Source organism: Cataglyphis hispanica, chromosome 1 (genome assembly GCF_021464435.1).
Source record: "Cataglyphis hispanica isolate Lineage 1 chromosome 1, ULB_Chis1_1.0, whole genome shotgun sequence".
Classification (NCBI taxonomy): domain Eukaryota; kingdom Metazoa; phylum Arthropoda; class Insecta; order Hymenoptera; family Formicidae; genus Cataglyphis; species Cataglyphis hispanica.
In genome coordinates, this window is record NC_065954.1 from 4332392 (window position 1) to 4346826 (window position 14435).

Genomic DNA, 14435 nt, shown 5'->3' on the forward strand with positions numbered 1-14435 from the left:
AAAACTCTACGGAGCGGATAACATCATGTAGCTGCATGAAGAAAATAAATTATAAAATAAAATAAAATAAAAAACAAAATTTTTTAACCATCTTCTCGAATACATGACGTATACGGCGATTTTACGGAAGCATTTATCAATCTCGGAAAAGCGTCCCTCGTCAAACAATAAGATCCTGATACCTTCTGAATCGATTTTACGTTTCGTGACTTTCGCATAATATAGGGGAGTTGTGTATTCCGCGTACTTATGAAACTACAAGCGATACACGCATGCCTACACATGTCGAAGTTTGTTCCTCCCCCGAACTCGCAAACGTGGTATGAGGAATGGCCGAATTATGCGACATATTGCACGATTCAAATCCGCCCTATCGAACATAGTCGGGTATTCGAAAAGAAAAAGCGGTGTTTATAAGGATAAGGGAAATTGTTTCGACTGACTGACTGCGCGTTGCTTTGTACTACAAAAGTAAATATCGTATCCGTCGATATTAAAGTTGAAAGATTCAATTCCATTTTAAAAATTCGTCGAAAGATAATTGCCAACATATAAAAAATTTAATCCAATCGGAGTAATTTATTTTGACTGATTACGGCTTTTGTTATTATCCTACGAGCTTGTGATAATTTCCTCGTGTAAAAAGCTCTAACGAGATCAAATTGCGGCTACAATGGGATTTCGAAAAAGAGATCGATCATGCTCTGCGCGTAAGCTGGAAATATGTTCGAATCAATCACAAAGCTAGTCGCAAGATTAAGCTGCACAACGGCTTCTTTTATTGATCAGCGATGCTTTGCCGCTCGCTGAAATTCGCCGCACGGCCTTTCGGGGCGAGCGATTGGAGATTAGGTGGCTAATGTGCGGATAGCTAGCATTGCCGAGGGTATACGAAAGATAAATCAGCAGTTTTAGCAACGACTACTACAATCAAATAAGGATTGAAGCCGATAATTACCAGAACACATACATGCACAAACACACACGCTAAATGTTTCTAGATACTAGAAAAACATATAATATCTTAATATATTAAACACGCGCACGTTATGTTAATATGCAATTTTAATGCGTATGTTCAGAGTCTCAAATGAAAATTCTCGAAAAAATAGCGCCAAGTATAAAAAATTTTCTCGACCCTGACACTTAGCCTACTTTGCTGAGATGACGATGGTGCTTTTCATCAACATAACGAGCTATTTCAAAGTTGGACGCATCATAAATAATCACGTAAAATGACGACAATAAGCGAAACATACGCGACAAGGTGAACGAAATTGTGCGAATATCGCAAGCGAGATTTTCCGGAAAAATTTGATGGCGCAATATCGTCGCGAAAAAAGGGCAGCAAGAATAAATTGACGTGCTGAAAGAGGCTCAGGGTGCTTGAATACTGAGCTGCCGTCGCGAACTTATTTCGTCTCGTTTTTCCTCGGTACCGTATCTGTACTCTCTCAATACTTTTCTGTCTCCCTGTCTCGGTAGAAGGTGAATTGAGTGGCGCAAGAAAAATTTTATTAAACATCCTCTCAAATCTTGGCATCACTAATTGACATTCTGCTGTTAATCTACAATAGGCGAAAGACGATAGACACATTAATAAGAGCTTAAAAATATTGTCACGTCATTAATGAGCTTTCATTTTACCAGCAATCTTTTTAAGATTATTTATAAAGATGCTGGGAAATGATTCTTAAACCATTACTATTGTAAACAACTGAAATCGTTACGAAACGTTGAATATTGCATTCAATTTGGGGTTCTTCGTAGTCACTATGCCATCACTGTGGGTTGCGTATTTCCATCTCGCAGATTTACATAAGTGACTTATGGTCAGCAAGTATTACCCTCGTGGCAGAGACACGGGGTCGTATCTTTGATGCGACGTTCACGCGGGGATTCAAATGAGGGACGATCGTTACGAGATCTGGTGTGGAATATCATACGAAAGTATCTGATTTCGCGCTTATTCGCGCGATGTTTGCCAAAAAATTGAGTAATCTGAGTTTTTTTTTATTTTTTAAACAGCTTCTGGTATTTATCTCTTTTTTATCGTAAACAATAACAATTATAAATAATAATATTACATGAACATTTTTATCAAAATTTTATCGAACTTCTCTCATCAAAATCGCAAATTGCTCTTTGCGCAATATTAACTAACAAAGTGTCTATTTCATTCATCACATCAAAAACGCGATGATTGAAGATTCATTAGCCACGCTATTGTAACGAGATATATATGCCCCATGACGATAATGAAAATCTCGATGTAATCATTCAATTAATTTACTCGACAATACTTCTCTAACAGAGTGGTTGCGGTTTTCAATTAACCATTGTATTCATTAAACGCAAAAAATCTATTTCAATTTTCAAATACCGATATCCTCTTGCTCATTTTAGCAACTGCTGTTAACACACTTGTATCTCACTGTTTGCAAATTACATTAATCCCGCAAAGAGATAACGCTTTCACCGCGTTTAAGATTAAATAATGCGGTATCAGCAAAATCTTGGCAACAATATATAGCAATGCAAAAACTGAACGTGTAGATTTAATTTAAAGATTATCGTGGCGGAATTAATCGATATGTAACACACGCACGCGTATTATACACACAAACACGTTGTCAATTTTTCATGTATAATTAGCCGTCACCGCTTAACGAGCGCATGATCCCACTCTCGCGATGAAGATCAATCGCGCGTTATATCTCGTCTGACAGGGACATAAAAACGCGATTTTTTCATACACATATACGTGGTGTCTCAGATTTCCCGCATTTCATCTACGGATTCTTTGAATAATTTCAAGTCGACCTTTTTTTGGCGTCTTTCGTATTTCCGAGAAGATGATATCGATTTTAATTTGGTCGAGATATTCGTGCGTGAAAAAAATCTCTCTGACATCTCGTGTAATAGCAGAGACCGTATGAATGATCGTTAATTAATTCCAGACACGGCCCAAGCAAAACGACCCGCTGGCAAAAAAGTCACACCCGCCTTATATTTCCAATTTTTCACGCGCATATGTACGAGCATAATAAATATCAGCGACGGTTATCTTTCGATGACGCGAAGTGCATAGCAACGAGAGAACGCATTTTTTTATCTCTCCCTCTCTTTTTCGAAGTATTGTTCCCCCAGCTAGCGTTTTCTCTGTCGTAAAGAAACGTAGAAACGAAATCCCTATCACGAGCAAAACGTTTTATCAGATAAAGTCATGCTATCGGTCTCGCCAGATAAGAGAACGGTGACAGACGATGACACATGACGCCCGTACTTTCGGAAGTATACGTGTCGCACTAGCTATTTTTTCTGCTCCTCATTTGGCGTATGATTCTCACCTTTATCGTCGTCTCGAATGGAAGATAATTAAATAAAGTAAGTAATATTTCCATTATAACTATAATCTAGCAATTAGCATAAAAAAAGAAATCGACGAATTGATGTCAAAGAATGGATTTAAAATCTGAAAATTAAACCCGCAATTTATAAAATTTGTTCTCTTTAAAAATAGATTAATATTTAAAGCTATTGATATTTAAGTTTTATTTTAAAAGTGTTGAAAACTTGTGATTTTATTTGTACCATGTAATAATACGCGTCTACGGACGTCACTTCAATGGCTGACGATGAGTGTTTACTTCAGGTGAGCGTTATCAGGTATAAAATTCAAGCATACACTTGATTAAATAATCGATCGCATCTGAACGAGTATACTTCCATTCGCATTCGTCCTAATTTTATTTGCACTTTAGCCACGACCCTCCACCTCTTAAGTCCTCCATTATTCTATATTGAATTGCACATAAATCTTCATAGCAAAAGAGCAACTTGGGCTGTGGACCACCTGCGAGCCGGTAAAGAAAGCGCGAAGTAATTTCTCTTCATCTCCTCGTGCGATAGTAGCGGAGGAGCGAAGTAAAGCGGGTTTTTTTTCCCCCCCGCTAAAGTAGATTCATCTCAATCTCAGACCTAAAGAGCCCTAAGGATCGAAGGCATTAAATAACCGTCCTTGCCGATAGGTCATGGACACGCTCTACCCGAATCTCTACGAGCGCTTCAAGACCGAGGGACTCTGTCCCATCTGCCTCATGGAGATGGAACTCACGCCTCGGTACTCGTGCGTCAACGGGCACACCGTGTGCTATCGTTGCAAGCCTTACTACTACGGTTGTCCCACGTGTAAAGCGCCGTTGGATGTGGAGATTCAGCCGCTACAGACAGACGCACCCCTACCGACACACTACATGCCGCATCCCATGCCACCGCGATCGTACGACGATCATAATCCTAGCGCGCCGTCGATGAGCAACTTCCTGGATCGCGAGAAAAGAGCTTGGGAGCCGCCAGTACCATTGGAAAATCAACAGCTCGAATCGTGCTCCTATTCTCATTTAGGATGCTGGGTGAAGATACCGGAACATCTGCGCGTGCTGCATGAGTCGAGGTAAAGGCGCGAGTTATTATATACCGTTGGCATCAATGTCACGTTAATCGTTTTAAAATTATAATCTCAGGTGTCAGTTTCGACCGCATTTGGAGGAAGAGCACATGCCGACCGATCTTCATCATGGTAACGATGATTTGGTAGAGTGCACGTATACCGCAGTGGGTTGCAGAGTACGAATGGTGCCATGGCGACGTAGCATTCACGAAAAGTTTTGCATATATAGAGACAGGTTCCAAGCCGTAAACGACATCAGCGACAGTCTCGCATCCGCAACGATCGCCGATAACGATTACGGCGGCGATCCCGACGAATTGGTACGGTGTAAGTTCGAGCGATATGGCTGCATGGTGAGAATGCCGAGGAGACGAAAATACGTGCACGAGCAGAAATGCAACTACAAGAGCCATCAAGGGGACGTAAACGATGGGTTCTTCGTTTATCCCCCGCAGCCGGAATTAGATCCTGAGGAGCAAGTGGAATGCAGATGGTCCGTATACGGTTGCCGAGTCAGGCCAAAGCGCTATCGCACGCAAATCCACGAGACTAAATGTAATTACAGAATGGAAGAGTGCGCGTACAAGGATTACGGATGCAGCGCCATGTTTATGCCAGCTAGAAAGTACGCTCATGAGAGCACTTGCGAATATACTCATTAGATTTTAACGATGTCTCTCATGTCTCTATAAAATCTAATTCCCGCGTAGAATACATGTACATTTATTGGAAACAGCCGCAAAAATATTTTTTCCATTTTTTGATTAATTTCAGTGACGAGAATAACACAAATATGTACAAATTGCCTTAAGAAGGATCGATTTATATAATTGTTATACGGAATGCTAATAAAAAAAAAAAACATACTTTATGTTGCAACAAACGAATAATTAAAATACCAACTGGATAAATCAAACTAATCTATGACAATTTTATTAATCAGCAACAAAAACTCGCACAGAAATAACAACAATAAACAACAACAAAGCAAGTTTAATGTTAGCCGCTGAAACTCAAGTCTATTTTACAAAACCCATTAACAGGGATTTTTCCAAGAACTGGGAATAATACACGAAAGAGGATTATTTACTCTATCTCTTTCTGTCCCGTTGCAAGATAGCGAGATTTACGCCTGTCGGTTGGGGGATCATCTTGAGCATGATCGTCCGAAATGAGGGGGTGATGGCATGGCTGGGATATCCAACACCTGCAGGCTAATGGTGAGTCTCCCTGTGCGCCTACGATCACACGCCCCCATCCCCCCATCGTCGCTCGATGAAACGACACCTACGCGTTTATAGCTCCCATTTATAACGCCGTGTGCAAAAGATGAGAGTGGGCTTCGTCTCGATATCTGATGTCTCCCAGTGTTAGTCTCGAAGTCAATAAAACGCGTCAGAATCAAGCGTTATGCAATCTTAAATTTTATTAGGTTTGTTAATGATTAAAAGCAAATTATATTAAATTATTATAATAATAATATGTAATAGCTCTTTGCTATGGTATTTTATAGTACTATTGCAACATATAAACTGGCAATATTAAGTAACGTTTATTTAATGTAGTATTGACATCTAAACAAATATTTAAAAAAGTCACAAAGTTCAACACTTGTAAATAAAGAGCGCGAACAAAGATTGAAATCTATTTCTCGTGCCATGAAAATCTCTGATACTCCCATGAGTGAAGGCGTACGCCTTCGTTCCTAAATAAATATCGAATGGACCGTGTCGCGAAAAAAATCTTGTCCGTCCGCAACGCGAGCAATACGCCATCTCAATCTGGTCAGAACTTTAACATTCAACGGCGGCCTGCTGGACAAAGGGACTGCAGGGACTGTTTTACATAGTAAAGACCAAAAAGGATCCCTACCTCTGCCCAACGGATGCCTTAAAGAGGATACCGCATCGTATCCAAGTTCATAGTCATACACAAAGAGAGACCGCCATCCTAAATTATATTCGGAAACAATCGAAGTGACTCTTATTCAAGGCAATGCCATCCCTCGATCGCAACCCTTTACCTTCTCTAATTGCGTTTCAGACTATTCGCTGATTTTTAATTAACCGATTTGTAAAAGGATTGCGCAGCTTAAAGAAGATATTTTAGTACGACTGATTTTGATTTGAAACATTTGCTGTTATCTGTTTTATGTACATAAATTTATTTCATTTAATTGTCTTTTATACCGAAATTTAAATATAACACATATCTGTATACGTAATCGGTTATGATTTTCATTTTCCAATATACGATACAAAGTAATATTCTCATATATATAATGTCATACTTTTTTTTATAACAGATGACAATATTATAAAATCGAAGAAGCGCATATTAAATTCGATGTGTAATAAAAAGATGTAAAAAAAAATGTTCGCTTTCTATTTCGATAAATCAGAAAAACCGCATTAATATACGAGATTCGTTATTTCTATGTAAAACAGTAACGCGAAAGGAAAAGTTGACGACAGATAGGGGAACGATTATCAGGCGGAAGTTAATGGCTTTTTTTCCTTCATTAAAATCTCTCTTGCATAAATTAATCAGCTGATCAACGTTAGATGATGAAAGATAAGAAGACGGCTGCTAGTCGCATTTAAGAAGCTCGTTGATAGGCAGAATGGATACAGGCACGGCAAGCTAAAACCGACCGATGGTGGGGTTGAAGGAAGGAATGGAAGGAGGAGATGCGAGTAAATTGCACCCTTGGGGACAAGCCTGACGCGAAGGACGCAACAAGCCAGAAGTCAGCCAACTTTAATTAAGACGGCGTAGCAAGCGAGATGTAGACATGGGACTTTATATAAGAACTCGAGTTTGTAAAATTTCTTTGTTACCTGTAAATTGTAGGACGTCTATCACACGAGTGAAACACGCTAAAGACGTGAAGCATTTGTTACTTAAGTTACAGAATATTTCAGACCTAGATATTTATTTTTTACATTCTAATTTACAGTTTCATTGTTCAATTCAAAGTCAATCTTTAAAGAATGTATTGAGAGAAGCGTTATCATATTTATCATTAAACTTTTCAAGATTAAATATTTTTACAATTAAACCTCAAACAAATCTATTCAAATAAAATCCATTTAACATTTAATGAAGAATAAGATTTTATTATTGTTTGCCGCACTTTTAATTTAGTTTGGAAGAAAACCTTTGCAATCTTAATTGAAAAAAAAATCCACTTTTAGTTTGATCAAAGGATCCGTAGAGAAATGAAGGTCTGAAACCCTTTACAGTAATTAAATGTGAATGTTTAACGATTACGTGACCAGAAGCGTCTGAATCCAACACGTGTACGGCCGTTGATCATTCGCGTTCAGTCTGAACTTACCGATCCAAAGATTCAGGAAGATCGTGTTCCCACGTAAATATCTCAATGCCAAAAATGACGCTCTCTCGCGTCTTTCGCGCGGCACGCGAGCTCCATAATTCACGTTAGCGTTGCTCGCCGGCCGCGAGGGAGAGATACTGATCGTATCTCAATTTCGTCAGGATATAACTATCGAAACGTCCACATGTAACGAATAAATCCATGTAACCGTTTCTGAGCGGAGCATCGAATCGCGCGGCACGTACGCGATTATCATCGTCGAAACGGAACGCGGGGGCGAGCACAGTATAGATAAAGATTTACGGCAAGTAAACATTCGTCATCGAGACGGAAATCCGGCGCTGGTCGCAGCGTACCGGAACACAATGCTATATCCGGACGATTATGTGTATAACACTGAGAAATATATTGTTCGTTAAAGTAATGTTATATATAACTTTTCTATTAATATAAATCGAATACGATAATGAATTTATGTGAGCCAATTTTAAAATTAGCATGATATATTACATATTTTTATTAAATTTAGAGCTACTATGGATAAAATCAATATTATTTATATATTTTTTTTTTTTATTATAAAAAATAAGAATGTTAAATAAAATATTAAAATTTATTATAATATTTAGCAATATTATTTAGCAATAATATTTATTAATCTCATTATTTGCAGAGGAAAGAATAACCATTATCATGAAATTTTAGCAAAATAATTACAGTAGTAACGATCACAAGAGAAATCCTCTAGAGCGCTCTCCTTGACTGATAATTAAAGCTATAATATCTTATTTCGGCGCACGTTCTTGAAACAAACGATTTCTACATTCGGTGGCGACAAACTTTTCCCGCAGAATTATAATTCTTAATACAACCCTTCCGGGCTATATATAGAAAGGGGATGAATACGAGAGTACATTCATGACGGTGGAAGGACCGGTCGAAGAAGAGATACATCTCCGAGGAAAAAGCGAATTTAATGAAACGAGAAAAACCTCGGTGAAGGTGTATTTGTAATGCAAATACCGAGCCGACGTTCCCGCGGGGACGAAAAATGAAAGGCTCGAAACAGGCGGGAGCGAAATCGAGCGTCCCATCGCTCTCGCTAATCCGATTCCGAATTCTTCGTCGTTCGCTCGGTCGAATCACGTTTCTGACGCTGCGCAGCCTTGGAAAAAAATAATCCTAATTTTTTCCCCTCTTTAATTACCTTGGAGAGTCGGTGGATCGCGTATAAAACCACACGATCCGTCTCGAATGCTTATTGTTTCAAAAAATCTCGGCTGAGCAATAATATTCTCAGCAATTTCGCTTTTGTCGTTTGTAATCATTTTTAGCATACAAAGCTTCCGTTTAACGGAAGCTAAAAAATCAACGGTGAAACGGCGTTCGCGAAGGCAAAGAAATAAAAGACTGGTGTCGAGAGGATCGAAGGAATTGTTATTTACCTAAAGTCGAGATTATTGTCCCTTTCGGCGGACGCATTGTCGAATTAAGAGCTTTTGTGTCAGAGGACGGAGGACGACAGGGGTCCGAGCAACATGCGTTTCTGTTCATCCAACAGCCCGTTTGCTTCTCCTCCTCTATGGTTTTGACATGCTCCTCCCTTCCCGCGTCGCTTCACGCAAATGAAAGCACTTTTCCGCCGAATAGACAAAATAAATCGAGTCGCGCATGACAATGCTGATAATTTCGTAACAATGCGCGCCCGTCCGGCGTCGACGTACGCACGAATAAATACGTAGCTCGCAGGAAACGTGCGCGAAAAATGGACAAGATTGGTAGGGTTGCGCCACATTTCTTCTTCAAACAATGACTAACTGCTGGGGTAAATCAACGCGAGATAATGCGTGCCGAAATGGCCTTTTCGCTGATAATAAGCGTACTTTTTTTGAGAGTCGTCCCTTATTAAAAGCCCTCTAACTATTCAGACAATATATATAAGAAAAATCCATATTTCACTATTATTATTAAATATTATAACACTTTTATTTGCAGAAGCCTAAACACAAAGAAGTTCCTCGCTTGCATTATTTATTTATAAAAGCGAAAGAAAAGCGTTGACCAAGCAGAAGGGGTGATACGACGCGATGATTTATCCGCGATAATTAAAGGGCCGAACGTCACCGCCGGCTGCGTATCGATGACCAATGGCCGGTGCGTGAGTCTCGTATTAATAGGGTGTTCTAATATCCACCGCGAACGTTCTCCATCAATTTTAGCCTCAAAAGATTCGTTGAACAAACGCGTGAAATTTTATCAGCAATGTTATATAAAGAAGTTGCTAAATATGTGTAACGCGCTTGTATTTAATTAAAGGAACAAAGTTATCCAAATCCACTTTCATTATCTCTTTCATTCTCTCAAAGTACTTCGATATCACGGCAAATTACAAAACTGTATCCTCGTGGAAAAAGGACAAATAGAAACTCTTGTTTATCGGTTAAGTTTCGCTCTGATTGAGCATTTACAGAAATGCAATAATCTCTACAGGAAACACTCAGGATCCATTTCGTCGCAAGCGCACAAGCATGTGAGAACTCTCGAGTTTGCCAAAGTATCGAAGAAGTTGGATGGGATATGGAATCACGATGATGTAAAAAAGGGGACTTTTTAATGGCGCACCCAGGTGCCGAGATCCCTATTGACGTTAAGCCGTACCTAATGCTTCGTCTTTCAATACGACACTCTACTCTATGGACTAAACAACCTTCCTTATTTCCTCGGTAAGTATTTATCCTCTTGGCTGCAATCTTCTTTTCTTAATTGCAATGAAAAGAACAAAGTAATACGATAAGAAATTACCATTCTCAATGTAATGCTTCTAAAATTATTATTTACGTGACATAAAAGTGTTCATTTGTCCTATTTAAATTAAAAATTATATACATACTCCATTACTTCTTTACTTAATCGACTAATATTAAAATAGTCATTTCTTCGTTTTTTTATTATATCTTGTCTGCTTTTCATTTTTTAAAATAACAATTTATAAATTTATTTAACAATCGTAAAAATATTATAAATGTACATGTACATTATACATATGATATACTTTAAAATATTTTATATTATTAAGACATTTCTATATTATAAAAAGATGCGGCAATAAAATAAGCATTCGTTGAAATTTTCAAATTTGTTACAACATCCAATCATGATTTTACTTTCAAAAGTAATCACTGTCGTCTCTCTACCTCTATCTATATCACACATCAATCTAACGAATCATCTCATCCAAGGTCGACCGTTTCAAAATCTTCTTTACTACCCTCAAAATCCCCGGGAGCTACTACCGCCGGTGGTAAAATCCAGCGCCTCGATATCCACTTCTAAACTGCAGGAAAAATGGGAAGCGTGAGAGGTGCGTGGCCGTGCAACATCGGGAGATAATATACGAGCGTGGCGCGAGTCTGTGCGCAAACTTGATGTAGAGACCTCTCTTGAAAAGTGGCTGTCCTTGCTGGTACCACCGGCAGTTTTCTCCATGATTTACAGGTGTGGGCGACGTCGTGCGGGAGTCCCGACGGTTCTCAGTCTCAATCGAGGATTACCTACCGCACACAATGGAAAAGAGAGACATTTGCGAACCGAGCACCCTTAACCACTTTGATCTCTATTCTAGTGTTTACGCGAAACTTTGCTCGCAAGTGCAACGCTGTTACACCCCACAAAAGATAAAAAAAAGATCAATTTGTAAACAGATAAAACGAGATGATTCTTTTTATAAGAGCGTTTATGTGAGAGACAGAATAATCGATATATCAGTGTTTGAAAGATTGACACATGTTATTTTTTGACAAATGCGTATACAACGCATCGATAAGATTAAATGTGATCATTTACATTTTTCATTAGAGTGATCTCGATAATTTGAAAATGATCTTAATACGGCATACTTAACACATTTTTTAATTATTCCAAATATTAAGGTAGCACCGCATCCTTGCAGAGCGAAACTCAAGGACGAGTTATATTTTCGTCTGCGGTTTCGTCCTTGCACCCTTCTGTCTGTCGAGACAAAACGCTTAGAATTTCACGATAGGACAGCGTCGTCCGTCACGGCGAAAGACTCGGTCCGTCCAGCCGCAAGTTGGTGGCGAGTAGCCGCGCGTTCGAACGACCGCCTAAGAGTCATCTACGTTGGTAATTCGCCGACAGTTTCCGCCGTTCTTCCCGACTTGTCGAGGCACCGAAACTTTCCCCTGAGAACTCCGACGACTTTGGCAACGACGACGTACATATGTATCGGGTATACATATGTATGAGGACCTACACGAATCCATGGATCCGTCGAATAGGAATCCCATGTCTTCGAAAGAGTTCTTCGCCTTCATGACGGAAATCGACCCTCCTCCCCATATTTCGAATTACCTAGACGAAAGAAAAAACCTACACTACATCGCCGACACGATTTTTTTCTTCTATTTTTCTCATCAAATTCGTAAAGCGTTTTATTGAGTTTTAACGCGATCGCGTTAGAGCGGGACAGAATGGCTTGTAAACTGGTTTCTCTTCACGGATTGATACGGATGGTTTTAAATCTGCCGTGAAAACGAGTCGAAGGTACAAACCGAGAACACCTGTGTCACAGTCGCATTCACTGAGGGATCAATCTTCCATTTTAACGAGCGCTTTTAACTCTAATCTCATTTCAAATCTCAATCAAACTTAATTATTAATCATAAATGATTTTATTCGAAGGATATTCAATTCCGAACAAGAAGTTTCTCAAAATTTCTCATTTTCGCACGTTGTTCGATAATTCCTAACGCCACGCTTTATAAAGCCGTGGACAAGGAGCAGAGGGCTGACGTCTTTTCATCGCGACGCATTAGTCGCATAGACTTTGACGAACCAATTAAATAAATGGTCGTAAATTGTAGCCTTGGCGACGACGACGACATCGTGATGCCGCGAACGAAAGCGCCTCCATTAAGAGCTGTAGCACCATCCATCCTCCTCCCCCGAAATGATGGCTGGAAGCCACTCTCAGGCTCCGTTGTCGTCGCCGACGTTACAGGAATCACATTGAATCTACAAAGGGTTGACGGAAGACTTTCATCAATGCATACGACGCCTCCATTGTTCTTGCAGTGAGATTGATCCCGCGCGGCACCCCACGGTTTACTCCGCGGAATCACCAGCCGAAGGATGCCGTAAAACGATATAGCCCCCTTCGGAATCTGAGGGGCGCCGAGGAAAGAGTGATAATAGAAACACTGTGTTGAAGGATATTAAATTTCTCTTACATTCGAAACATTCTCTTTTATTTAAAACGAACATTTGTAATGTAATATCCGTTATATATATATATATATATATATAATTCCTTTGCACGAGTGTTATCAATGATCACAGCGTTATCGTTGGCAGTATCCTATTCACGTATGAAGAGCTCTCGACTACAGAGATATATGAAAGTACGACTGTAAGATACATTTGGTAGTCCAAGACGAGATCTGTAATACTTATGAGAGAGGAATTTGAGAAGCGCATGTGCTACGTCTATATATACAAAAATAACAAAAATTATTTCACTTGAATGACAGCGAAATGACAGCAACTGACGAATGAGTTAAAAATTTTATTTATATGCCAGTGTGTTTATAAGTCTATATATAAAACATGTAAAGGTAAAATTTTTAACAGTTCGGCTTGATACGAAACGTTCAAAAAATTTGAATACGTCCGGCTGACTGGATGACTGACTGGCAGCGCATAGCTCTTAAAAGCGCGCAACGCCCTGAATGTTCATCTTGCTGATCGCGTCTCGGCTATGCCTAATACGGAAACGGAACCACGTAGCGGGTGTAGATATCGTAATAATGCACGTAACCCGCCCGAGAAATATATACGACGCGGGAGATGGATTTACGATGTGGCGTTTTGAAGAGGCCGCAGAGAAATGTAAGCGCGAGCGCAAAATACGAAGAGGAGAATAAGGAATGGAAGGACGGGATGGGGGGTGTCTATTTAGCGCGCTGCGTCGGCTATGTCAACGTTATTATACACAGATTCTCAAGGGAGAGCTCTCGCACGCTCGCATAGAAGAAGGGAAGCGACGAATGTACATCAGAGAAGCGGTTTTTTAAAATATGGATAGACCATATGGTCGGCAAAAGCGAACGAGCATATTTTCGTATCGCGCTCCGAATATTCCTTTTAGATGCAAATATATTATCCGAGAATATTTTAGAAAATGTTAATATTCCCGCGTTGGTTTATAAATCCTGACTAAATAAGAGCGACGGGAGTGGTTATATCATCGGAGATAATTTTCTTAATAATAAGTGATAGGGACCGTAACAATTCGAAAGAGAAAAGAAAACTGTATTTGAGACTCGCGCTTCCGTCCTGCAATCTCGTGTGAAGAAAGAAGTTCCGCAGGCAGGATTTTCAAGATAACCGCAGCAATAACCATTTCTCGACCCTCGAGAAAGCGAGCGAGATTGAGGCGCCTTTTATTCTCTCAAACGCGTGCAAAGTCTCGAGCTCCAATTTAATGAAAATTCTTATGAAAAGCTAATATATTCTCTTGATGAAAATATAATAATAATAACATACCGCAAAATATTGTCCAACCTCATTGCGTTGAAATAATTACGAAACATCATTAAAAAAAAATTCTTTATTAAAACTATT

The 14435-nt window shown here is 39.4% G+C and overlaps 2 protein-coding genes across 2 annotated transcripts in view; one reads left to right on the top strand and one right to left on the bottom strand.

Moving 5' to 3' along the window:
- Positions 1–14435, bottom strand: part of LOC126852677 (transcription initiation factor TFIID subunit 1) — a 114136-nt gene that overhangs the window by 70770 nt on the left and 28931 nt on the right. The gene's annotated exons all lie outside the window — the stretch shown is intronic.
- On the top strand, positions 3213–5369 carry LOC126853130 (uncharacterized). The gene is made up of 3 exons (XM_050598619.1): positions 3213–3387; positions 4032–4456; positions 4527–5369. The coding sequence occupies exons 2-3, from the start codon at positions 4035–4037 to the stop codon at positions 5113–5115; spliced, it is 1011 nt and encodes a 336-aa protein (XP_050454576.1). The 5' UTR covers positions 3213–3387; positions 4032–4034; the 3' UTR covers positions 5116–5369.

Bases quoted from the DNA above. Each gene is read 5' to 3' on its own strand.
- LOC126853130 (XM_050598619.1), top strand. From the start codon at position 4,035: ATGGACACGCTCTACCCGAATCTCTACGAGCGCTTCAAGACCGAGGGA. The intron at 4,457-4,526 runs GTAAAGGCGCGA...TTATAATCTCAG, and splicing joins CGCGTGCTGCATGAGTCGAG to GTGTCAGTTTCGACCGCATT.